The following is a 25022-nucleotide window of genomic DNA, read 5'->3' on the forward strand; positions in this document are numbered from 1 at the left end:
AAAGTCAAGGCCGAATCCGGGGTTCAGACAAGGCAGGAGACGGTGACCACGAGGAGCCCGGGGATCATACTTCGTCGTAGCCCGTGGTCGAGGGCTAGGCGATTCAGATTAGAGGCGAGCCCAAGCTAACTTGCTCAGTAACTAGCAGGAACCTAAGTGAGTTTCCTGAGTTCCTCGCGCGCCCACAGATTTGGGACGAAAGTTCCGCCCGACCTAAAAACTAGACCGGTCCTTTTGGTCCCTTTCGGTCCCCTCTCCCTGGTGCTGGCGGATCTACGATCGCAGAGAGTTTCAGGTCGAGAGTCCAGATGACTTGGACTTGGATCTGATCTCCCGAGAACAGAATGATGTGTATACTCCCACCTACGTGTTTGAGATAGATTGATCCCGCCGTGAAAATAGCGACGGCATCCGCGCCTGGTACCCTACCCACGGAGCACATTCCTGATGGAAATAAGGGCAACATAATTGGGGGCGCATAAAGCCCAACGGACGAGTGGATTCGGATCAACCGGGTCCACCGGTGGAGAACCGGCGGCCAGCACTGGAGGTGGAAATGCCAGGGGGTAACTACCTCAGGCGATATCCTCCCCGAATGATATTAAGGACCAAAGTGCCGCGAAGGAGATGGAAGCAAGCAACGGGCGCGGCCGGGATGAGAACGCCGTGCAGCGGAGGGAGGAGAGACTTGTAATGTATGTAGATGTCTGGATGTACTCCGTAGTAGAGAAGAGTACGGCGGAGGTCCGTCCCTACAGAGCACGGAGTACGTAGCAGGAGCAAGAACAGGCAGCGAACTGAACGATGACTTCAGGACGATTTGTAAATTATAAACCATTTGGACCCTTTCTGGCGAGGCTGGACCGGGATTCCAGTCGCAGTCAAGGCTTCTTCTCCACCAAGACGATCCCCTTGAGCAGTTAACAGTTGACAACCACCGCAACTATTGCCACCTCCCCGCTGACCTGTTCCTGAGTTCGTTATCGTTGGATCTGCCCGGCGTATTTTCACCCTCGCAACTCCTCTTCTTCCTCTTCGTCTTTAGTGGCGTCGCTCTTTCATTTCCATTCTTCCCTTTGCTTCTCCGCCAACTTTCCTCGTCCCTGCATTTGACTATTCCCCTCAATTCCCTTGTTTTATTTTCTCGGATTTTTCCTTTTTTTAATTTTTTTTTTTTAATTTTTTCAAATTCTCTCTTCTGGGTTTGAACTTCCTCATTCCCTACCACTCAACTCCCCCACTTACTCACATTCCCGGACCTTAAACCCACCTTTAACGATCGCTCCGGAAGTTCTTTTACAGCGCGTTTCTCTGGATGGATACCTTTTGGCCATGAGCGCAGCAGGAGACATTCATACCGACTCTACAAATTCCAGACCCAGCCCAGCGCCGAGTGCTACGGGCTCGACGGGCACTTCCGGCATTACTGTGCGCACTGGAACAAACGGACAGATGAGTTTCAGAAGGTGTGTTGATTATTCCGAGAGAGAAGAGAAGAGAGAGGCTGCGCTGGTGGTGGAGGAGGCAGCAAGCTTGGTCGCGGGGTTCTGTCGAGGCCTGAAGCCCCGAGGCGCACACCTCGCGTGTTCTGACGGGAAGGCGGATTCGGAATCCAAACAAATTCAATCGGGATTTAAGTGTCAACTTATAAATGCTAATCGGTGTTTTATCTAATCTAGACAACGTGCGTCGCGCGCTTGTGAGGTACGTTTCTCCTTTTTTTTGTGTCCTGAGGTGGACGCGACGGCGAGAAGCCTCGGCACCTCGGCCCATCCGTCGTGCAGCTCATGCGATCGATGAGTGTCTGTCTGCTAACTTGTGCTGTGTTGCGCTGTTGCAGACCTGCCATGCTCGAAAAGTAAGTGATTCTTCTTATCAGTATATCATATGATTGTTTTATCGATTTTATATATTCTTGTGATCCGTCGTTCCTTCTCCCTGCCCCCTGGTCACTAAGACGGTCCCGCCGGTCGCATCGCTCACCACCACTAACCATCGTTCACACAGGTACGTTGCGACGCTGCCAGTTTGGGTGTGCCCTGCACCAACTGCGTAGCCTTTTCGATCGAGTGCAAAATCCCCACGCCGAAACGCAAGAAGAATCAGACGAAACCGAAGGAGGTTGACGGGTATGTGTTGTGGCCTTGAAGAAACGCGACCGGTCGAACTCGGGCTGACGGAGTGTGTCTGGGATACAGAAGCGAAGAGCGCAGCGAACCACCCGAACCGAAGCAGGAGACGCCGGCGAGAGACAGTGGCAAGGATGCTTTTGGGTACCGGAACAATCAAATCGTCGACGGCATGCCTTCTCAAGCCGTCTCGGAAACCGAGGCCGTGCAAGAGGCTCACCTCAACAATGCCTACGCCCAGTTCATGAAGCCCAAGTTCGCGCGGGCCCCGATCAAGGAAGCCGGTCGTGTCGCCTACCTAGGCGAGTCGTCGAATCTGTCGCTCTTGGTACAGGATCGCCACGGGACTACGGACGTGGTGCATTATCCTCTGCCGCCCAATATGCGGGGGTCTCGATCACGAGTGACCGAACTCGATAACCTGGAGTTGGACATTCTACACCAACGCGGTGCCTTCTTGCTACCGCCAAAACCGCTGTGCGACGAGCTAGTGGACGCATACTTCCAATGGGTGGCCCCCGTGGTTCCCATCGTCAACCGCAGTCGCTTCATGCGGCATTATCGCGACCCCAAGAATCCGCCCTCGCTGCTGCTTCTGCAGGCCATTCTCCTCGCGGGGTCCAGGGTCTGCACGAATCCTCAGCTGATGGATGCAAACGGCTCGACGACCCCGGCCGCCATGACCTTCTACAAGCGAGCCAAGGCGTTGTACGACGCCAATTACGAAGACGACCGCGTTACTATCGTTCAGGCCCTGGTTCTCCTGGGCTGGTACTGGGAAGGCCCCGAAGGTGGGTTTTACTTGAATGTAATCCGATGGATGTCCGCTGACGTGATGCAGATGTTACCAAAAACGTCTTCTACTGGACTCGAGTGGCGATGGTTGTCGCACAAGGTTCGGGAATGCACCGAAGGTACGACCCTCTCGTCGTTGAGGTTTATCATTGTGAATCGAAATCTAATGATCGCTTAGCGTGGAATCCTCGCAACTTACGAAGCCGGACAAAAGGCTATGGAAACGAATTTGGTGGACGTTGTTCACACGAGACCGCTCCGTAGCGGTGGCGCTAGGACGGCCCATTGGCATCAATACGGACGATTCGGACGTGGGAATGTTGACGGAGGATGACTTTATCGAAGACGAAATCGACATTGCGGCCGAGTATCCGGCCGACCCCGTTCACGTCCAGTTCTTCCTGCAATACGTCAAGCTTTGCGAGATCATGGGTCTCGTTCTGTCGCAGCAGTACTCGGTGGCATCGAAATCGAGACGCATGAACGCCATGGATCTGACCCATTCCGACATGGCTCTGGCGGATTGGCTGCAGAATTGTCCCAAGGAGGTGTGTTGGCAAAGACAGCGACATCACTTCTGGGCCGCTCTTCTGCACGCGAACTACTAGTAAGTCCGGAATCTCGCGTGTCGATGCAACGCCTGCTGATTCGGTCTAGTACGACGCTCTGTCTTCTGCATCGAGCACACATGCCCCCGGCTTCTTCGGTGCCGAGTAGTTATCGGGTCGAGGAGATGGCGTATCCGTCGCGTACCATCGCCTTCCAAGCTGCCGGAATGATTACCTCGATCATCGAAAACCTGCAGAATCACCGAGAGATGCGATATACCCCAGCCTTCATGTGAGTTTGTGATTTATGCTTCTACGTCGATGACTAGACTTGCTAAACCAATGGACAGTGTCTATAGTTTGTTCTCGGCGTTGATCATGCACGTCTATCAAATGCGATCTTCCGTGCCCTCCGTGGTGGCAACATGTCAGGAGAGAATCAACATCTGCATGCAAGCACTGAAGGACGTCTCTAAATCCTGGCTGGTGGCCAAGATGGTTCACACTCTGTTCGAATCCATTCTTGGGAACAAAGTGTTGGAGGAACGTCTCCAGAAGGCTGCGGGCAGAAGACACCAGCGAGTGCGACCCGACGGCACCAGCCAGCCGCAACCCGTCAGGAGGCCCGATCCGCCGAAGCGCAAATTTGACGACATGGACCTGGGACTGCCGAACGGAGGGCCCACGCCTCCCGTCTCGTACGAGCGGTCTCGCCCGCAGACCCCGGCGCTCACTCCATCCAGAGAGATAAGCCAGCCCGGCTTGACCGTGCCCCAGGGGTCGCCCCCGGCGCCGCGCGAAGGCAATTCTCGCAGCAACACCCGACCGACCACGCCGTTCAATGCGCAATTCTCCCTCCCTGCCACGCCGCCCGACCTCTTCCTCGTCACGCGTACCTCACCCAACCTGTCGCCGTCGCTCTGGGAGAATTTCCAGCCGGACCAGCTGTTCCCCGACGGCACCGCCATCTTCCCGGAGTTGACGTCGCCGCAGACCAACACCGTGGACCCACAACTCCATATGCAGGCGCACCTCCAGCAACCACAAACCATAGACCAACGCTCCATGATGTCGCAACCTCCCATGCCATCGCGAAGCCTGTCCGGGGCCCAGGGAAGCCCGGAGATTCTTTCGAACATGCCGCCCGGTATTGGCTTACAGGGTCAACAACCGCCGCAAATGTTCGGGCTGGAAAACCAGCACACGTGGCCGATGCAGGGACTCGATGCCTCCATCAGCGGAGCCCCGATCGATGCAGCTAGCCAGGATGACAACTGGAGCAGCAGCTCTCGTAGCGGACCTACAGCGCCGACCACTCTGAACGTTGAAGATTGGTACGTATTTAGAGATAACAAACATCGTTGTAAAGTACTAACAGTTCCCTATAGGTTCCAATTCTTCGGCATCAACGGCACATTTGAAATGCCGACCTAATGCTCGGGTCGAATGCGTTCTTCACGACTGTTGCAGTTCTATTCTTATTCCTCATTGATATGATATGCTGCTCAGTCCCATCTGCGAGGAAAGGCGTTTGGATTGCAATTGTGGTTATTCTTACTGTTGTATACCTGGTTGAGTTTAATTTGTGTCGATTTGAGTGGATCTAACGAGGGAGGGGGGATTGTTTGCTGCATATTTATGGTGACGGTCTTAAGTTCAGATGTTCACATGAAAGGATGGAATTTACGTGGATGAGTTGGGCAAAAGTCCAAGCACCGTTGGCGGGCCTCTGCATATTGATAGGGAGGATGGCTGGATGGTTGGTTTGTACATAGGAAAAGAAAGGAGTTGGAATGATCCAACATACTGGAATTGATGTCTTTGAAATCCCATCCCCGAGACCCAACTAGGTGTAGTTTGTTACCTCTATAGCGACTTCCGAACCGCCTCAACCCTGGAGAACGAACGTCAGTATACAACCACATAAGCCACAACCATGCGAGGAAGAAAACCTACACCAAGAAAGTCCCCGCCGACACCGGGACTGCTCTGCCCAACGTCGGCCCCAGTCCCCGAAAGAACCCTCGCCAGCCATCGACATGCCAGATATGCCGCACGGCATCACCCATGCCGCGATAGCGTCTCTGGGCCCCGAATCCGTCGGCCTGCATGGTGCTCTTGACCACGTCGAACGGGTAATTCATGGCCCAGAGGATCTCGCCCGTAACGGCGCCGCATGCCGCGACTTTCCACCCGGGGATTTGCACCTCCCCTGTGCCACTGCCTTGCACCACTGCCTTACCTTCACCCCTACCACCCCGACTCCTCTCCCCCTCCACAACCCGATCCATCAACGCCCCATACACCGCAAACCAAATGCCATAGCTATGAAACTCGCGCAGCATCGTCGCGGACTGTCCCCGATACAGCGCCCGCGGACCCCCCTGTCTTAGGATCTGGCGCACGCAGTCTCCGGTCCCCGTGTAGGTGCGTTCTGCGGGGTTCGCGGATTGCATCTGTAGGCGGATTCGGATGTGTTCCATGGGGCCCGAGACGAGACTGTTTGTGAGACCGGCGAGGGCGCCGGAGAGGTAGGTTTGGGGGGTGGTGAGGGTGGGTGTGGAGAGGGTTTCTTTGAGGGTGGAGGAGACGAGGTGGAAGGTGGTGTAGACGATGCTTATCTTGGGGTGGGTTAGTTGGGCTGGGTTGAGTATGAGTGTGAGGTGTATATAGGAGATAGTAGGGGATGGATGGTATGGGTATGGGTATGAGGTAGGAAGTGTTGAGTATGGGATGAAATTAGGGTTGGAGTTGGACATAGGATGAGGATAGGGTTGGGTGCTTAGGGATGGGAATCACTTACGCAGGCCCCGACTCCTACAAACGGAGCGAGAGATCCCTGGATCGTTAGGTATTCTTCCTCATTGGGAGATATAGATATACGACATCAGAAGGGTCATACTTTATAGAACCCCGTCGGACCCTCCTGTCTCCAGAGATTCCTGGCGATATGGACCGCGCCGCCATCGACGCGGTTTTGCATGCGGACTTTGACAATATCTGAATGGGGTCATGTTAGAGTGAGAGGCAGTGGCAAGGACAGACACTTAGGGCTAGAGGAATGGGATTAACGAACCAAAAGGTTGGCCTAGCCAGGATGCAAAGTTAGTAACTAGTAACGCCAAGCAGACCAAAGAGAGGACTTGCCAATCAGCACTTGGGTGATGCCCCCGGTAGCTCCCACCACGACCTCCTTTGCGGTCGAGGAGATGCCGTTGTCGGAGGTCTGGACAAGGGGGCAGGGAGGCGTCGTAGAAAGTTCGGAAGCCATGTTCATCTGATTTGGTCTCTCCTAGACGGAGGGGGGGGGGAGGCATACATACTACATAGTTACTACCCACCTACCACCGGGCCAGCTGTAGGACAGCCACGAGAGCATCGGCATGGCAGCCGATGAGCACGACGGGGCGGAACCCTGCGGCGGAGATCAATCTGGGGACTCCATATCTCGATTCAGGCATAGGATCCTCGCTGAAGGAATCTAGACAGTCGGGAGTCTTCCCACCGGATCCAGATATCAACCACTGATGGCCGGGAGAGCAACCGATGGTCGACCATCGCCACGAGGGGCATCAAAGAGCAATTGATAAGACAGGACCATGGTCGCTGCTTTTATAGATTCCCCGTCATCCCCAACTTGTCGAGGTCAATCTTCATCTCAATCCTCTCCGCACATACAATGACACGATTACTGGTGAAAGCCACTGTTCCCCGGCCTGGACTCGTGGGCCTCCCCCGGGCGAGTCCAACGGTGCTGTACAAGCTCGACGGCGGGAGACGTTGGCAACACGTACGAGGAGTGGAATCGACCCTGGAGGTCAGTTCCTCCCACACGAATACCTCTTCCTCTTCCTCTTCTTCTTCTTCTTCTTCTGCCTCTTCTGCCCCTCCATTGGCAGCCCTCCCTAACAGCGTCCTGCTACGCTCTCTCCTCGTCGCCGCCATCTCCTCGAAACCTTACCTGCTGCAACCGGCGCTCTGGTCATTATCCATCCTGACGCAGCCCGGGCGGGGCTTCTTGCTGGACGTGGACCGCAACCCGCTCCTGCACGGCATCCTCAAACAGACCTTCTACAAGCAGTTCTGCGCGGGCGAGAATCCCGCCGAGACGCAGGTGACGCTGCGGCGGTTCAAGGACCTCGGATTCCGCGGTACCATCCTGACCTACGCCAAGGAGACGGTGTTCGATCATAAGACCAACACGTCGCACGGGTTGGGCATCTCCAACGATCTATCGCAGGAGAAGGCGCAGCATTGCCCGACCATCGAGGCGTGGCGGAAGGGGACGGTGGAGACGATCGATCTCCTGGGTGATGGGGACTATCTGGCCGTGAAGTATGTCTCCCTTTGTCTTCAATCTAGCTAAGGTCTACACTTTCTATAAAACAGTCTCTAACCAACTCTATAGACTGACCGGAGCCGGACCCTCCGTCACCGAAGCCTTCTCGGCTGGCGAGCTCCCTCCCACGCAGATGCTGGAGGCCCTGGAAGAGATCGGCAGCAAGTGCCAGGCGCGACGGGTGCGTCTCCTGGTGGACGCGGAGTCGCAGCACTTCCAGGCGGGGATTCTGCGCGTGACGCTGGACCTGATGCGGCGGTACAACCGGGAGGGATTCGCCTTGGTGTACAACACGTACCAGGCGTATCTCAAGTCGACATCGGACACGCTGGCGAAGCACATGGAGACGGCGCAGCGCGAAGGGTTCACGCTGGGCCTGAAGCTGGTGCGCGGCGCCTACATCGCGTCGGACAAGCGGTCGCTGATCCACGACACCAAGGCGGACACGGACCAGGCCTACGACACGATCGCGCGGGGGGCGTTGAGGCAGGAGATCGGCGAGTTCGGGACGCGGAAGGCGTTCCCGTCGGTGAATCTGTTCCTGGCCAGTCATAACCAGGACAGCGTGGTGGGCGCGCATCAGCTGCATCGGCAGCGCCTGCAGGATGGGCTGCCCACGGTGCCGGTGGGCTTTGCGCAGCTGCACGGCATGTCGGACGCGGTTAGCTTCGGACTGCTGAAGATGAAGGGCTCGGACGGCACCCCCGAGGTGTTCAAGTGCTCGACATGGGGGAAGATGGGCGAGTGTCTGGCGTATCTGCTGCGACGGGCCATTGAGAACCGAGATGCGGTGGGGCGCACGGGGGAGGAATATCTGGCGCTGAAGAAGGAGTTGCGGCGGAGACTGGGATGGGGTTACTAGAAGGAGAGTATACAGGGTACGGTGTAGGGGACTAGTCCAGATCTGCAGACTTAGTGCAGTGCGGGGGAGACGCTAGGATGCAAATAGTAAGAGAAATGAGATACGACATGAGATATGAACTCAATCTGTTATCTTCTGTACAGCCTATTGGTATCTTAAGTCCGTAATCAGTGGAGTATCTGGACTGTTACTGAATTAGGGCTGTCTGGACGGGTGACTTCCCGATCTCCCCGCGTCGGATGGGCTTCCGTTCTTTACACTTCTCTCCACTGTACTACGGAGTACTCAACTATCATTCTTAACTACTCGGTCCGCCTGAGTTTTCTCCAGTAACACAAGTGACACAATCTAACATCATCATGGCCAACTCAACCCTCTGCATTCTCGGCTGCGGTAAGTCCAGTCCCCTTCTCCCTCGCGTCCTGCACGAAAGATGACCTCATTGCCCTCCCACCAGGCAATCTGGGCACCTCCATCCTCACCAGTCTCCTCAATGCCCCGCCTGCCACCACCGAGGAGAATGCGCTACCATTCACCCGCTACATCGCCTGCGTCCGGAGCGCCGCCTCCTCGCAGCGCCTAGCCCAGCGCTTCTCGCAGAACTCCACCAACCTCACCGTCGAGCGGGACCCGGTGGCCGCCGTCACCGCCGCCGACGTGGTCATCCTGGGCATCGACCCGGCGGATATCCAGCACGCCCTGTCCCAGCCGGCGTTAGCACAGGCCTTGAAATCGAAACTCCTAGTCAGCGTGGCGGCCGGGTGGACGACCTCCCAGCTGCACGAGACCCTCGGCGACTCGACCCGACAGATGCGCATCGTGCGCACGCTGCCCAACATCGCGGCGCAGGTTTCGGAGTCGCTCACCGCCATTGAAGTGTCCCCTTCATTTTCTTCCTCTAAGGAAAACGAGGAAACGCTCGGTCTGGTCGAACGCATTTTCAACCGCGTCGGCAAGATGATCCGCGTAGGGCCGTCGCAGATCGACGCCATCACGGCCGTGGGCGGGTCGACGCCCGCCTTCTTCGCTATCATCTGCGACGCCCTGATCGACGCCGCCGTGGCCACGGGGGTGCCGCGCGACGTAGCGGGCATGACCGTAGTGCAGGCCATGAAGGGCAGCGCGGCCATGATGCAAGAGGGCGGACTGAGTCCCGCCGAGTTGCGCGACCAGGGCACGTCGCCGGCGGGATGTACGATGGCGGGCGTGATGGCGTTGGAGGAGGGCAGTCTTCGGGGGGTATTGGGACGGGGAATGCGAGAGGCAGTGGAGAGAGCGAGAGGGATGGGAGATCGCGATTAAATTGTCTTCTTTCTTTCTCTCTCGGATGAGCTTAGAATCGTTTAGTATAGACAGGCAGGGACAAAGGAAGAATGAATTTATGACATTGCGGTGAACACAAGCCCATAGTCGTAAGTCTATTGATTGATCTTCTTTTTTCTCTCGGATGAGCTTAGGAGATCCTAGTGGATACCGATACTGATACATTGGAGGTATGTATGTATGAAGCCCATATCTTCGTAGCTCTTTATACACAATCACAATCAAGCAAAAAGTCTAGGCAAAAAACAACCGCAACTCCGTATTCACCACCAAACCCACCCCAAAGGCCGGAATAATCCTCAAACACCGTCCCACCGTCGTCGGCAACACATGTTTCCGAACAAACGCCATCCTCTCGGCCCAGCTGGCCATCGGTCGCGAGAAACTATCCAACCCGACCAGATGCACCGGCGTGGCGACGACTTGCGACAGCACGGGGACAGCCAATTGCGCGATGATGGTCGCTTTTTGGGAGATTTCATGGGGATGCGCTTCCATCTTCGTCTTCATCGCGAGTGCCCCGTGGTTCTCACTCGATTCCGAGTCCAACATACCCGACGTAGTCAGGTACTCTGCGCATCGCGGCGCCAGCGTAAACGACGCGACAATGGTAATGACGTCGCGCATGAGGAAGGCCCCTGTAGCGAGACGTCCTCCTCCTGCGCTTGCTGGTTTCCATCTCCCCGACCCAATACCCATCTTCGAGATCTCCTTCCCGACGACTTCCTTCGACACCGTGGAGACGGCCTCTTGCGCCGTCTTCGCCGCCGTGGTTACCGCCGTCGCACCCCCCGCGAACATTTGCGCAAACCGCAGATCTTTCCAGATCCCCAGCGGCACGTTCACGGCGATGGTGGCGGCGCTAGCCAGCAGCGCGGCATGCTGGTACTGGACGCGCGAGGACAGCGAGTCGCCGGTGTTGGCGACGGTGTAGGTGGTGGCATAGAGAGTCCAGACGATGCCGAAGGGGCGGGCGAGAGAGACGGGGGGCTTGGGTCTTGCGGGGAGAGCGGGGGAGTTATTCTTGGGGATGAGAGACTTGTCTAGTTACAGTTCAGTCAATGTAGACACTAAATGCAAGAGAAGTTAGGGTTACCGATCAGAGCGATGACGGGCGAGATCAACGAGGCGGAGAGGGAGGCCGCAGCGAGATCGGGCCAGAGGGAGGTCATTCTGCTGAGTTGACGGGGAAGTTTTCCTCGGGGTACTTCCTGTTGTTTATCTTTTTTATTATTATCTTATTCTATCATGCCCGGTAGCTGTACTTCGTATACTGTAGCTCTCTCCTTTTTGTGGGGATCGGTTCTCCTCCCGAGTCGGATGCCTCCCCGGCCTGTGTTACGTCGTTGCTCCGCGGCTTCTGCAGGATAAAAGGCTGGCAGAGAAGCTGTTGGAGCTCGACTTTGTTACTTTCTTCCACTTACACACTTTCAATCTCTTTACCTTTCTCCTCGCCTTCACCTTCTACATCATGGCCTCCAGACTCATTGCTCGTCCCCGAGTTCTCCCCGCTCGGGCGCTGCAGACGCAGACTCGCGGCAAAGTGACGGCGCCTTTCCGTCTGCCCGCCGCGCGCAACGAGCCCAACGTGAGTTTTCTTTACTTCGAGACTTTTAGTGAGAAGTCAATTGACTGTTGACCAGCCCACATACACCCGCGGGTCCCCCGAACGGACCAAGGTCGAAGCCGCCCTCAAGAACCTGCGCGCCCGGCTGCCCGTCACCAGCGACGTCGTCTACAACAACCAGGTGCAGGCCACCACGCAGTCGACCTCGCAGCCCCTGCCCGCCGAGCATGCGGTGCAGTTCACCAACTACCCCCATGCCTCGCCCGAGCAGGTGGCCTCGGCCATCGACTCCGCCCTGGAGGCCAAGCAGAGCTGGCAGGAAACGCCGTTCGTCGACCGCGCTGCCATCTTCATGCGCGCCGCCGAGCTGGCCACCACCAAGTACCGCTACGAGCTGATCGCCGCGACGATGCTGGGGCAGGGCAAGAATGTCTGGCAGGGTGAGATCGACGCGGCGGCCGAGTTGGCGGATTTCTTCCGTCTGAACTGCCATTACGCTGCGGAGATTCTGGAGAAGCAGCCCGATCGTGGAACGGATGGCATGTGGAGGTATTTCTCTCTCTCTTTTGCTCTCTTTTTGAAGGGATAAAAATCAGGAATGATCAATGCTGATTCAGGACAGTCGCGTGGATTACCGCCCCCTTGAAGGTTTCGTCTACGCCGTCTCCCCCTTCAACTTCACAGCCCTAGGCGGCAGTCTCGTCTCCGGACCCGCTCTGATGGGCAACGTCGTGCTCTGGAAGCCCTCGCCCGCCGGCATCTACGCCAGCACGATCGTGCACCGCATCCTGCGCGAGGCCGGGCTCCCCGCGGACGTGATCCAGCTGGTTCCCGGTGACGCAGAGGAAGTGACCAACGTGGCACTGTCGCACCGCGAGTTCGCGGGTCTGAACTTCATCGGCTCGTCGGCCGTGTTCCGCCAGCTGTACGGCCGCGTGGCGCAGGGCATTGCGGCCAACACCTACCGCGAGTTCCCCCGCGTGGTGGGCGAGACCAGCGGCAAGAACTTCCACCTAGTGCACCCGTCGGCGGACATCACCAACGCCGTCAACCACACCATCCGCGGCGCCTTCGAGTACCAGGGCCAGAAGTGCAGCGCCACCTCGCGGCTATACCTGCCGGCGTCCAAGGCGGACGAGTTCCTGACGCAATTGAAGGCCGGCGTCGAGCGCATCACCATCGGCAACCCCGACAAGGACATGGGCGCGTTCATGGGCCCCGTCATCCACCGCGGCTCGTTCGAGCGCATCCGCCAGGTGATCGACGAGAGCAACGCCGACTCATCCCTCAAGACGCTGGCCGGCGGCACGTACGACGACTCGGTGGGCTTCTACGTCAAGCCCACCGTCTACCAGGCGTCGTCGCCCGACCACGCGCTCTTTGAGAAGGAGATCTTCGGCCCCGTGCTAGTCGTCTACGTTTACCCCGACGCGGAGTGGAGCGGACTGCTGAAGACGGTGGACCAGTCGGGCGGCGGGTTCGCGCTGACCGGTGCGATCTTCGCGCAGGACCGGAAAGCGCTGCGCGAGGCGGAGGACAAGCTGCGGTATTCCGCGGGCAACCTGTACCTGAACTGCAAGACGACGGCGGCGCTCATCGGTCAGCAGTCGTTCGGAGGCGCCAGGAACAGCGGTACCAACGACCGCGCGGGCAGCTCGGATCTGCTGCGTCGGTTCACCAGTCCGAGATTGATCAAGGAGGAGTACTTCGAGATTGACGGATTCGAGTACCCGAGCAACCAGTAATTGTATCATTTTTATCATGTCATGTCATGTCATACGATGTTTGTCTTTAGTTAGTTTTGTTATTGCGATGATGTTATCAAAATGGAATCTAGAATCTAGAGCTATGGAGAGCTATTCCTGTAGCTGAAACTAGGGCTAAAGAGACCCTCGGGAAGCTTCCCGGTGCGGAGAGTCTTCCGATCTCCAACTGCAGCTCCATCAAAGATAGAAGCAGCTGTAGAGAAGATATAAAGACATCCCTCTGTCTCTCCTCGTAACCAATTCACATTGTTCCATAGTCCTAACTCTCTCACTCTCAATCACACTAGAACCACCATGGCCCCTCCCATCATCATCGTCGGCGCCGGCGCCTTCGGCCTCTCCACGGCGCTGCATCTCTCGCAGAAAGTGTCGCCCGACGAGATTCTCGTGCTGGAGCAGGACACGCAGATGCCCCCGCGGTCGTCGGCCGCGAATGATTTGAATAAGATTGTGCGGGCAGAGTATGAGGATCCATTCTATACGGACCTGACTTTGGTATTTTCCCTTCTTTCTCTCTCTTATTCTTTCTTTTCTACGTTCTCTCCGTCTTCCCCGCATTACACTCTATATCTCCACAACCCCACCAACATCACCGCTAATTGCCAATTGCTAACCACCCCTCTCTCCCCTCTCTAGAAAGCCATCTCCGCCTGGTCCGAAGGTCCCTTTGCCGGAAACTTCCACCAAACCGGTTTCCTGCACTGCGTCTCCAGCAAAGCCCCCCAACCCGCCATCGACACATTGAACCGGTTCCGCGCGTCCGCCGACTCGCACGCCGCCATCAACCCACACGTCGTGTCGCTGGGCCACGAGGATGCCGCGAAACCGCACCTCATGGGCCCTTACCGCGGCGCCATGCCCGGCTGGCACGGCTACCTGAACAAACTAGACGGGTGGTGCCACTCCGCGAAAGCCCTGGTCGCCGTCTACGAGGCGGTCCGCAAGGCCGGCGTACCGGTGTGGTTAGGCGCCGGGGTGGCAGAGCTGGTCTATGACTCCCCCAGCAAGGGGACTGGGAAATGCACCGGGGTGAAACTCACCTCCGGCGGCTTCCTCCCCGCGCGACAAGTCATCGTCACCGCAGGCGCCGGCGTCTCGCCGCTCCTCCCGGCCCTGAACCGCCAGATCACCGCCAAAGCCTGGTCCGTGGCGCACATCCAACTCACGCCCACCGAGGCGGCCCAGCTGCGCGGTCTCCCCGTGACGTACGCGCGCGATCTGGGCTTCTTCTTCGAACCCGACACGGACAACCACCTGCTCAAGCTGTGCCCGATGGGCGGGGGGATCGTGAACACGGATGCGCACACGGGCGTGTCCCGACCGGAGTACGAGCCGTTCCTCCCGCGCGAGGACCAGGCGAAGATGCGGGCGTTGCTGCGCCAGACGTTCCCGGATCTGGCGGAGCGGCCGTTCGTGCGGCCCATGCTGTGCTGGTTTGCGGATACCAAGGATAGCGATTTCATTGTTGATTATGTGCCGGGGAGTCAGGAGAGTGTGGTGGTGGTGTCGGGGGATTCGGGGCATGGGATGAAACTGTTTCCGTTGGTTGGGGAGTGGGTGGTGGATTTGCTCGGGGGGAAGAAGGTGGATCGATGGGCGTGGAAGGAAGAAGATGGGAATGGGGAGTGGAAGGGCGAGAGTAGTTGGCGGTTGGGCAGTTCGATGGAGTTGAGGGATTTGAAGAAGGAGGGGAGGGCGAATAAGTTGTAGGTTGTTGGGTTGTTGGATTAGAATGAATACAGGCTTGCCATTGATCTTTTACTGTGGATTATCCTTTCATTTAACAGATGACGGTTTTCTTTCTGTTATGGTGTTTGTGGATTAGATGACCATGCATCTAGTATAGATGACATTGACATACACTGATATCGATATTGACAAACAGATATGAGAAACAAGACATAAGACATCACTTCATACCATACATACATCCGATCTACATCCATCACCAAATACTATTCTCCGTCACCGCATGCGCGATCCAATCCACATCCCCCGTATCGATCGACTCCGCCACCGCCAGAATCTCCGCCGTCGTCAGTCCCTCCGGCATCCCGCACTCCATCTGCGGCGACGGCATGCCCGTGCCGTCGTCCAGCTGCCCCAGCGTCCCGCGCAGCTGCTCCAGCTCGCCGCGATGGAACGCCGCGATGCGGTTGCCGCGCGCCACCATCTCGTCGAGGATCGGCGCCCCCCGGTCCAGCCAGCTGGGCCCCGGGTCGAGCAGTCCGGCCGTCGCGGGTCCCGCGGCCAGCAGGATGACGCTGGAGACGAACGTCGATTCGAGGTCGAAGGGGAGGAAACTATCTGTTTCAGGATGTTCTATTAGTTTGATGGCTTTCTATTATAAGGGGAGGGGAGGGGAGAGGCGTACCGAGGAGGTTCTGCTCGTGTAGACTCGCGAGGATATTCAGCATCTGTTGTGCTGAATCCAGACACACTTGCAGCAGCTTGCGCACGGTCGGCGACGACTGCAGCGCCATGCAGCGTTCAGGGGACTGGAGACGGATTTTGAGAGAGCAGAACAGTAGCGGTCGGGTGGCCAGGACGATGCACTATATCCGTTAGACGATGTCTTTCTCAACCACCAGAATGTGAAATACCTGATGATAAAGCAAATGCAGATGCGCCGACAGCCGCGAGACACCGCTGATAGATGCCTCCTCGAGCCGCAGGTCATGCGACCGTCGCAGCTCGTTCGCCAGATCCGCCGTGCTGGCCAGCGCCGTTTTGGTGCGCACCAGGAATTTCCGATTTAACCGACCATCGGGGCCGTAGACCGCTGGTCATGGTTAAACACGCACCGTAGACAGGAACGACAACAGACAGGACTTACAGCGGTTGATCTCCGCAATGATCTGACACATCTTGATCTGCATGCTCAATGCCGCCGCCCGCTGCGGCGACCCCGGGTACGATGGCATTAGATCGTACACCTGGTCGTCCTGGATGGACTGCGGCAGCCCCATCAGCGAGGTCATCTGGCGGTCCAGGATATAGATCGTCCACCAGATACGACGGCATCGCTGCACGGTAGCGTACCCGAGATGCTCCGGCATGTTGGTGTGCATGCCCTGCGCCAGGGCTATCCGCAGGGCTTGTCCGATCTGATCCGGTTAGCTTTCTAAGCGACGCAGCAAAGTTTGAGCCAGAACATACATAGTCATACGCGCAGTTCCGGAAGTCCATTGACTGCAGATACAACGCGATACAGCATAGAATCTCGGTGGCAACGATGGGATCGCGAGACAGCCGCGTCGTATCGGGCAGTAGCTGCAGCGCCTTGATGAAGAACTCGCACCCCGGCGGACGACCGTCCTGCGCCTTCTGGACGACAAAGGCCTTGCCAAAGCCCAGGATGAGCAGGTAGTGAATGTACCAGAGCCCCGACGTGGCCATCTGCCGATGCGGGTCCTCGTGGAAGGCATACAGCCCGCCCATGAAGCTCTCCTCGTCGAACAGATGGAACAGCTGGCCGGCGTGGAACTTGACGGCCGTGATGAGGTACAGGGAGAAGTCGAGGGTGGGGGCCATGGGCAGCTCGGGCATTCCCAGCCGCATCCCGTCCCATCCCAGGTCATACGCCGTCCCGTCGAAGCTCAGACTCCCCGTGGGCAGTGGGGATTGATAGAGGTGCTCGTGGGTCATACTGAGGATCTTGCGGGCAAAGGACCAGTTGGAGGACGTTCCTAGATAGACTGGACGGTGAGCTGCATTTCCAGTTGGGGGGTGACAACCGTAGGCAGAGACTTACAGGTCCGGCCGGTGGCCGAAGTCATGAAGGTCGACGGCCCGCTGGATAGGGGGTTGGTCAGGTCGGTGGTTTCGATATTCGGCGGTTCGGTGAGAATGGTTTCTACGGACGTCAGCATGTCATATGTCAGACTTCAGGGCAGGATGGATGAACAGGACCTACCATCATCAGGAATCGGGTCGGGTTCGTGACTCTGCGGGCTAAAGATCTCATCGCCGCGTTCTAACTGGGCGACGCGAGCCTGGAGATCCTCGATGTACCCCCTGGTTACCAAGACTTTCTGCTCGCGGTCATCGAAGGTGCAGGTTAATTTGCGTTTGTTGCACGTGCTACAAGGCTGCGAACCCGAGCATTTGATCTTCTGGCGACGACATCGTTGGCAGCTTCAGCAACGGACAAGGACCATTAGCGGTGAGGGAGAAACCGGGAGAAGAGTAGAACAAAAGCCACGTACGCATTGGATGACCGCTTCTTGACCCTGCGTGATGCCTCCATGGCTCTCGAACGATGAATGAGAGTCATTGTTGCGACCGAACACCTCGAGAGGGCGATGAAACCATAGAACGGCGGCGATGGGAAAAATGCGGGGTTGGCGATAGACCGGCTCCGCAGTGGGTCGGGGGGGTCGCTGCGTCTTATCTCGTGTTACTTGATAAGTTGATTGTTTTACCTGGAGAAGTACGTCGGGTTCGTATCCGGTCGCCAGATCTCCACGTCCTGCACTGTCGGGGGGCTGGCCGAGATAGCAAGGAGATACTGGGCAGGCGGCGATCCAATCCTTGGCCGGGGAGCCAGGATGCGTTGGCGTCACTAAAGATAGTCGAGATGGTCATGGCGTCAAGACCCTTCCGGGGAAATAGATTGCACTGCCGGCTGTTGAAAGATTGACATTTGGCAGCGTGGAGAGTCGATCTTTGGTCCAAGGCATTTGCGGGGAGTCAATCACCTGACAGGATCTGAACACGTATGTCTTTGTTCCCTGTTTTCTTTTCCTAGTATTGGTTTAGTACTTATACTTATTGTTTTGGTTTTCGTTTTGGTTTCTGTTTCTGTTTTCTTACATAATGAGTTGTTTGTTTGTTTGTTTGTTTGTTGGGTCATAGAAGTTTATATATCTCCGTGTATACGAGAGATTGATGCAGGAAGGACCTTGGATTTAAGATACTCTAGCAAGAGTAGAAGACCCGATGATGCAATTTGAGCTCCATTTTGCATAATCGAATCCTCGATCTACGGTCTATAACCCCATATCTTCGGTACTATGTTACATTCAAGCCAAAAGCAAAACTAGTTGTAACCAGGACATGCTCGACCATCAGCTACCGGTCCAAGAAATCACCCCCCGAAAGAAGACAGATTTAGTCCTCAGACTCGTCGGTCTTCGACATAGACATCGGGGTGTTGACGATTTCTCGCATGGACAAAGACGGTGCCACTGGCAACATGGCGGCCTCGCCCAACGTCGTAGTAGATGATACCGGGTGAGTCTTCGAGGGCTTTCAATTGTAGGCTTGGTAGCTTGTTTCCGTGACGAATCTGATGTCGACTTGGCAGTGCATCATGCGATTGTATATGGAGTGTCATCCTAGTTCCTACCTTTATGCATCACGGCAGGAGAGGAAAACAGTGCTTGACAATATTCTCCGAAATGAAGTGAAGAAGTAGCTTTGTTCCGATGGAAGACCTGCCGGGCTGGAGCATTTGCGTGGAGGACAGCGTAAAAGTCCGATAACTCCGTTGAGTTGAGGCAGTCTGCCTGTATCTCCCATGTTGCCTAAATAATCAGGTATTCAAGCATCTTGCTGCCTCAGGTGTACATCTTACCCGAACGGGCACTAGCGGATGACGACATCGCCTTCCGGGGCCATTCACCAATCAGATCATTGCAGGTGGATCCCCACCAGCTGCAGTCCCGTGATTTGATTCTGGGGAAGACCGTCAATTCGTGATTCTTCTTCTGCTTCTGCCATCTTCATTCCTGCATTCTTGCATTCTTCATTCTTCATCCTCTCCTTGATTCCTCTTCCTACAGGCCATTGTCCCTTTTCCAGTCCGCATTGGGGCTCCCATCCACCTGCCCGTTGAACTCGCCGTGTCTCTGACTCACTTCCCGTCCCGTCCTCCCCGCAGCGATGTCGGCCTCAGGATCCGGTGCGCCTCTAAAAAAGGCGTATCCTCACGTTGACCTCGAGGGCCACAATCTCCCTCCTTCGCCGGCTCCCTCCAGTCCGCATGCCGGTAGACGCTATAACATTGCCACGGAGTTAGTCTACACCGAGAGCAATGACCAGTACAACGCCAGCAGCGTTCCCATCTACCAGGTATGTTCCGCATGACATGAATTGGCACCGTTTCCCTGAAATGCTTTGGCTGTTGATCTCGGTCGGTCATCGTATCGAATTCATATTAATTGTGGCATTGAAAAGAGCGCCACCTTCAAGCAAACGTCCGGCGATGGCGGTGGTGAATATGACTACACCCGCTCCGGAAACCCCACGAGAACGCACTTGGAACGACACCTGGCCAAGGTCATGTCGGCCCAGCGGGCTCTCGTCGTCTCCTCCGGTATGGCTGCGTTGGATGTGATCACCCGACTCCTACGTCCCGGCGACGAGGTGGTGACCGGCGACGATCTCTACGGCGGCACGAACCGTCTTCTCAAGTACCTGGCCACGAACGGCGGCATCGTCGTGCACCACGTCGACACCACGCGGCCGGAGAAGGTGCGCGAGGTCCTAAGCGAGAAGACTACTATGGTCCTACTGGAGACGCCGACCAACCCGCTCATCAAGGTGGTCGACATCCCCCAGATCGCCGCGGCGGCCCACGAGGCCAACCCCGCCTCCCTGGTCGTGGCGGATAACACCATGATGTCGTTCCTTCTCAACCCCCTGGAGTTGGGCGCCGATATCGTGTACGAGAGCGGAACCAAATACCTGTCGGGCCACCACGACCTGATGGCGGGCGTGATTGCCGTCAACGACCAGAAGCTGGGCGAGCGACTGTACTTCCCCATCAATGCGTCCGGCTGCGGACTGTCGCCCTTCGATTCGTGGCTGTTGATGCGCGGCGTGAAGACCCTAAAGGTGCGCATGGACCAGCAGCAGTCCAACGCGCAACGTATCGCCGAGTTCCTCGAGTCACACGGCTTCAAGGTGCGCTACCCGGGTCTGCGGTCGCACCCGCAGTACGACCTGCACCACTCTATGGCGCGCGGGTCCGGGGCTGTTCTCTCGTTCGAGACGGGCGACGTAGCCGTGAGCGAGCGGATCGTCGAGAGCGCCAAACTCTGGGCGATTAGCGTCAGTTTCGGATGTGTGAACAGCTTGATCAGTATGCCCTGTCGCATGAGTCATGCCAGCATCGACGCGAAGACGCGGGCGGAGCGCGCGATGCCGGAAGATCTCATCCGACTCTGCGTGGGCATTGAGGACGCTGATGATTTGATTGATGATTTGCAACGAGCCGTAAGTTCTGTCCAAGGGGAGATCAGATTGGCATGAATGCAGGCTAACAGGCGACAGTTGGTGCAAGCTGGGGCCGTCAACGTGACGCTGGATGATTTCCAGGCGAACACGAGTGCTTGACGGGCGATGTATAGATGATTGGGATTAACGGCGTTGGGCGAACTGCAGAAAAGAAGTTTTTATATATCGTACATACAATTGTTCTCCATTATCTTCAATCTTCAATACTTTATCTTTACCACTGTAGAGGGATATACGCTCAGCCGCGGCCAATCAGAGGCGGCTGATTGATCCGGCATCGGAGCGACTCCGGCTTATTCTCGTCCGTCATTTTGTGATCTCATTTCCTCATCTCAACTGTCCTTCGTGCTTTATGTCTGTCCTCTTTTTTGCTCGTTCTTTTTTTTTTTTTTTTTTGTTCTTTTTTTCTCTTGTATAGACAATGCCCCAAAATGCCCTCTCAGATACCCCCGTCGTCCCTGCCCTCTCGCCCAGCTGGAACACCCGCCAGCTGGGGTCGCGTTTCGGCGTCGACGTCGCCAGCGCCGCTACGGCTGGAGCTTTGACGTGTCCAGCCATCACCGTCATCGACCGGTATCTATACCTCGAGTCCAGGAATGTTGGCCTTTCGAGTAGAATTCCGAAACTAACACTTTGGTTTTGTCAGGGCCATCATCGAAAAAGCTGCCAAAGGCATCCCCATCCGTCAAACCCTCACATCATGCTTCCGATCCATGGTCTCCCATCCTGGCGGCTTCTTCCTCAGCACCCCTTTCCTGCTCATCTACACCCTCTACACCTCGACCTACCTGACCGCTAACGCCATTGACACCGTCACCTCGACACTGCGCAACCAGTCCTTCTCGACGGTGTTCCCCGGGACCGCCAAATTCATCACCACGACCACCGTAAACATGGGGATATGCGTCTACAAAGACGCGCGATTTGCTCGGATATTCGGCGCCAATCCTCCTCCCTCGTCGTCCCCGTCCACCGGACAATCTTCACCGCAACCTCAGTCGCTTCCCCAACCGCGCATTCCCCAACAATCGCCGGCCTCCTGCCACCCCCCGGCCAACACCAAGGTGCCGCGGACCTCGTTCGCGCTGTTCTGCCTGCGCGACAGCATTACGATCTTCGCGTCCTTCAACGTTCCCGCGCTAGTCAGCCCCTGGATCCCCGACGTCGTGGCGTCCACGCCGCGCGCCAAATCCACCATGGCGCAGTTCGCCTGTCCCGCCCTGATGCAGTTCGCCAGTACTCCTATGCACCTGCTTGGTCTGGACCTGTATAACCGGCAAGACGCCCGGCTGGGGTGGCGAGAGCGAGCGCTGCGCATCCGGCGCGACTACGTGCCCAGTTGCTTCGCGCGAATGGGCAAGATCGTACCGGCGTACGGGGTAGGCGGGGTGGCAAATGTGCGGTTAAGGGAATGGGGGATGAATTTGCTGGAGGGGAAATAAATACTCTTTCTTTTCCCTTTCTCGCGTCTGATCTCCAGTGCCCGCTTTGGGTGTAGGTGATTGGGGTGCGATGAGGATGATGACAGGGGTGGTTGGTGAGTCGGTGATCTAAACTCTCTACTCTTCTTATCTTTCGTTTCACATATTCTGGGATTGGGTTAATGGCGTTTAGACATGACTTGACATCGTTTGGCGTTGGTGGGTGCACATATTCATTTCCATTGCTTCCTTTCTCTTCGGGTTTCAACGTTACTTTATATAGTACCGTCTTACTTGGCACATCACAAAGCATAGGTAATTAGTCATGAGATAGATTTAATAGAATCTAGACGAGGGTATCGTATACCATATATTCTACCATATCATATCACATCATATTATATTCAAACATCCTTTCTACTGATTGAACTCAAAACCCATCCCTTAGCTAAACACTACATGTTATATACAATGCAAAAATCATCACCACGAAAACGTCTCCGTATGCAAAACCACCTCTCTCCCATCCCCCCGTCGCTGCGCATCGGCCGCCGCATTCTGCACATCAAAGAGCATCGAGGCCGGTCCACACGCATAGATCGCCACCTTTTTCCTCTTCTCCTGCTCCAGGACCTCTGCAATCCGCGCCGGAAGATCCGGCCGTCCGGCGTAGAACAACCCCGTCTGCATCTGCGTCTCGTGATTCATTCGTCTTCCTGTGTTCTTCTTGTCGGTGTCTGTGTCGTCGTGAGTAAGGAGCTCGATGTCCGGTTCTAGCTCTTTGTTTCTTCCGAGGTCTGGTTCGCTGGTTCCATCGCCCTGAGTCTGTGCGTGGCCTTGCTTGCCCTGATAAAGAGACGAGGAAGAAGAAGGAGAGGTAGACGAGGAGGCAGAGGCCGATGTATCGTGAATATCCACCACCACAATTCCCACCTGCTTCAACCCCCCAGACGAAGCAGATGAAAAAGATGAAATCAAAGCCTCACTCTCCTCCCGAAACCACCGCGCCATGGCCGTCGACCGACACGCAAACACCACTTTCACCGGTCCACTCGCTCGCCCGGAGGATGAAGAAGATCTCAACCTCAAGGCTTCAGCCAACATACCCAACGCGAACCCGCCGCCCGAACCACCCGCCACGACAATCGTGCTATCGGCTTCAGTATCAGCATGAGCACCACCAGCATCACCGAGCCCCGCAACCGCAACCCCAGTCCCAGTCCCACCATACGGCCCTTCCAAAAGCACCGTACACCTCCAGAACCCACCCGTCGCGTGTTTCGCCAACGACTCCAACCGTGCCGTGAGGCCATTATGCGGACGAACGAAGAACACCAACTGCGAGGGCTTTCCTAAGGTATCTGGGTCGTGGGCTAGTGAGGCGATGGTGAACGGGTGCGCGGTGAGGGCGTGCAGGCCGAGTTTGCCCGGCGAGAGGAAGCGCAGGAAGAGGTGTTGGCCGGGTCGCCAGGTGGTGAGCGTGACGGTGGGGATGGTGATGCGGAGGAGACCGCAGGGGAGGGGGGAGATGGTGGCCGTGTGGCGGCCGTGGATCAGGTGGGTGCGGATTTGAGCGTAGAGGAGGGAGAGGATGTAGATTGCTCCGGTGGCGATGAAGTAGTCCCTGTTTGGTTGCAGCTGCGGTTAGAGTGGGAGATGCTGGGAAGGGAGGGTAGGAAGAGGTGGATGGATGGGACATACCACGAAGAGAGACGAAAGTCGCAGTGCAGAAAGAAGAAAATGATGAAGACGAGAGCGGCGAGGATGTGCGTGGCTTTGAAGAATTCGTAGTATCGATTCCTATTTCATCATTAGCCACTGGCGAATTTTTCCTATATAAGTTCCAAAGAAAGCAAATCATACCGAATCGAAGGCAACGACATGACCGTCAAATAAGTCTGAAAGATCAAGGCCACGATGCCCGTCCAGTAGGCGATGCTCGTCTTATACTGCATGACCATATCGCCCTTCCAGATATGGAAGATGATGAAGGGGAACGTGTGGATGAGAGCCAGCACGAACATGGCGTAGCTGGTCCAGTGATGGAAGACCTATTTATGACCAGAAGTCAGTCAGTCCTAGTAATCTAGATCTCTGGATACCACTTGTCCTCTGTCAACATACCTGAAGCTTCTCATGTGATACGCCAGTCAACGCTGATATGAGATTCGCTTTAGTGCTCAGAGCCCTATATAGCATCAACATCCATCGCCATACCTCTATCCCAGACCCTCAGGAGTAACCCACAACACAAACGGCAGCAAGGCCAGCGCCATCCACCCTGTCCTCGTCGCGATAGGCGGACTACTTCCATACGAGAGCTCCGTCGTATTCGGCCAGTAGTAGGGCTTCGGGCCCAAAGTCATCGCTAATAGTCAAGTCAACACACAAAAGCCACCACCACATCTCAGAACTCTACCCCCTAGACCAACATACCAGCAAAAAACACAACCCCCACACATCCCAGCCCGATCACGCCCAACGAGGGCGACCAGGACCGCAGAACGGGCAATCGAAAAGATCTATACGAAAGATAGCGGCCCGTCGCGGTGGCCGTTCGCCAGGGGTAACTCCGCCTGAGGGAGCTCGGGGCGTAGAGGGATAGGACATGCAAGATCGTGAACAGGCCGACCGTGGCGATCAGGAAGTAGACGGTGTTAAGCGCAAAAACGTGGTCTGCTTCGTACCTGTTCTCCTCATCTCATTTTTCCCTTCGTCAGTTTGGCTGGGCTGTGGCTGTTGGGTATTGAAGAGGGGGATCAGGATGAGGCATACCAGTATCGCCAGTGTCCGTTTCGATATGCACATTGCTCTGGGGTCAGTTTGCACTCGTCTGCCCGCGACGAATGTAGCCAGACTGGTTGGTCCAGCCATGGGAGGCCGGACCCCGATCCGTCATGATCCATATGCATTGTTGATGGTCGTCTCCTGGACTTGGAGAGTGGTCGGCCATCCAGGGTATCAGGCACGGATCGTCCAGAATAAAAGGCAGGACAGAGCGTCTATCAGATCGTGTCATCGTGATAGACC

At 56.3% G+C, this 25022-nt stretch overlaps 11 protein-coding genes across 11 annotated transcripts; 7 read left to right on the top strand and 4 right to left on the bottom strand.

Annotated features, from left to right (window-relative positions):
* Positions 1-627: 627 nt before the first annotated feature.
* farA (CeGAL family transcription factor) lies at positions 628-4906 on the top strand (the record flags this gene model as incomplete). The annotated part of the gene is made up of 10 exons (XM_053096734.1): positions 628-695; positions 1377-1466; positions 1680-1704; positions 2008-2129; positions 2199-2920; positions 2971-3043; positions 3103-3531; positions 3582-3764; positions 3823-4806; positions 4861-4906. The coding sequence occupies 10 exons, from the start codon at positions 628-630 to the stop codon at positions 4904-4906; spliced, it is 2742 nt and encodes a 913-aa protein (XP_052959247.1).
* Positions 4907-5338: 432 nt separating this feature from the next.
* Positions 5339-6743, bottom strand: KD926_001497 (mitochondrial carrier protein; the record flags this gene model as incomplete). The annotated part of the gene is made up of 6 exons (XM_053096735.1): positions 5339-5366; positions 5429-6093; positions 6276-6311; positions 6375-6472; positions 6520-6560; positions 6616-6743. The coding sequence occupies 6 exons, from the start codon at positions 6741-6743 to the stop codon at positions 5339-5341; spliced, it is 996 nt and encodes a 331-aa protein (XP_052959248.1).
* Positions 6744-7151: 408 nt separating this feature from the next.
* On the top strand, positions 7152-8673 carry KD926_001498 (FAD-linked oxidoreductase; the record flags this gene model as incomplete). The annotated part of the gene is made up of 2 exons (XM_053096736.1): positions 7152-7807; positions 7881-8673. The coding sequence occupies 2 exons, from the start codon at positions 7152-7154 to the stop codon at positions 8671-8673; spliced, it is 1449 nt and encodes a 482-aa protein (XP_052959249.1).
* A 359-nt stretch (positions 8674-9032) lies between these two features.
* Positions 9033-9975, top strand: KD926_001499 (pyrroline-5-carboxylate reductase family protein; the record flags this gene model as incomplete). Its single annotated transcript, XM_053096737.1, has 2 exons — positions 9033-9066; positions 9131-9975. 2 exons carry the CDS (start codon positions 9033-9035, stop codon positions 9973-9975), a joined length of 879 nt encoding a protein of 292 aa, XP_052959250.1.
* A 255-nt stretch (positions 9976-10230) lies between these two features.
* KD926_001500 (uncharacterized protein) lies at positions 10231-11168 on the bottom strand (the record flags this gene model as incomplete). Its single annotated transcript, XM_053096738.1, has 2 exons — positions 10231-11039; positions 11093-11168. The coding sequence occupies 2 exons, from the start codon at positions 11166-11168 to the stop codon at positions 10231-10233; spliced, it is 885 nt and encodes a 294-aa protein (XP_052959251.1).
* Positions 11169-11467: 299 nt separating this feature from the next.
* On the top strand, positions 11468-13308 carry KD926_001501 (putative pyrroline-5-carboxylate dehydrogenase; the record flags this gene model as incomplete). Its single annotated transcript, XM_053096739.1, has 3 exons — positions 11468-11584; positions 11640-12112; positions 12186-13308. The coding sequence occupies 3 exons, from the start codon at positions 11468-11470 to the stop codon at positions 13306-13308; spliced, it is 1713 nt and encodes a 570-aa protein (XP_052959252.1).
* A 315-nt stretch (positions 13309-13623) lies between these two features.
* On the top strand, positions 13624-15039 carry KD926_001502 (NAD(P)/FAD-dependent oxidoreductase; the record flags this gene model as incomplete). The annotated part of the gene is made up of 2 exons (XM_053096740.1): positions 13624-13824; positions 13966-15039. The coding sequence occupies 2 exons, from the start codon at positions 13624-13626 to the stop codon at positions 15037-15039; spliced, it is 1275 nt and encodes a 424-aa protein (XP_052959253.1).
* Positions 15040-15274: 235 nt separating this feature from the next.
* KD926_001503 (Zn(II)2Cys6 transcription factor) lies at positions 15275-17578 on the bottom strand (the record flags this gene model as incomplete). The annotated part of the gene is made up of 8 exons (XM_053096742.1): positions 15275-15636; positions 15704-15884; positions 15933-16111; positions 16166-16436; positions 16489-17027; positions 17084-17185; positions 17246-17466; positions 17538-17578. The coding sequence occupies 8 exons, from the start codon at positions 17576-17578 to the stop codon at positions 15275-15277; spliced, it is 1896 nt and encodes a 631-aa protein (XP_052959254.1).
* Positions 17579-19215: 1637 nt separating this feature from the next.
* On the top strand, positions 19216-20670 carry KD926_001504 (cystathionine beta-lyase STR3; the record flags this gene model as incomplete). The annotated part of the gene is made up of 3 exons (XM_053096743.1): positions 19216-19404; positions 19510-20550; positions 20608-20670. 3 exons carry the CDS (start codon positions 19216-19218, stop codon positions 20668-20670), a joined length of 1293 nt encoding a protein of 430 aa, XP_052959255.1.
* Positions 20671-20992: 322 nt separating this feature from the next.
* KD926_001505 (uncharacterized protein) lies at positions 20993-22013 on the top strand (the record flags this gene model as incomplete). The annotated part of the gene is made up of 2 exons (XM_053096744.1): positions 20993-21159; positions 21218-22013. The coding sequence occupies 2 exons, from the start codon at positions 20993-20995 to the stop codon at positions 22011-22013; spliced, it is 963 nt and encodes a 320-aa protein (XP_052959256.1).
* A 462-nt stretch (positions 22014-22475) lies between these two features.
* KD926_001506 (uncharacterized protein) lies at positions 22476-24904 on the bottom strand (the record flags this gene model as incomplete). The annotated part of the gene is made up of 7 exons (XM_053096745.1): positions 22476-23616; positions 23694-23792; positions 23856-24043; positions 24117-24180; positions 24240-24360; positions 24429-24679; positions 24768-24904. The coding sequence occupies 7 exons, from the start codon at positions 24902-24904 to the stop codon at positions 22476-22478; spliced, it is 2001 nt and encodes a 666-aa protein (XP_052959257.1).
* Positions 24905-25022: the final 118 nt, after the last annotated feature.

Source organism: Aspergillus affinis (assembly GCF_023601865.1).
Source record: "Aspergillus affinis strain CMG 70 chromosome Unknown NODE_12_length_464043_cov_86_772839, whole genome shotgun sequence".
Taxonomy (NCBI): domain Eukaryota; kingdom Fungi; phylum Ascomycota; class Eurotiomycetes; order Eurotiales; family Aspergillaceae; genus Aspergillus; species Aspergillus affinis.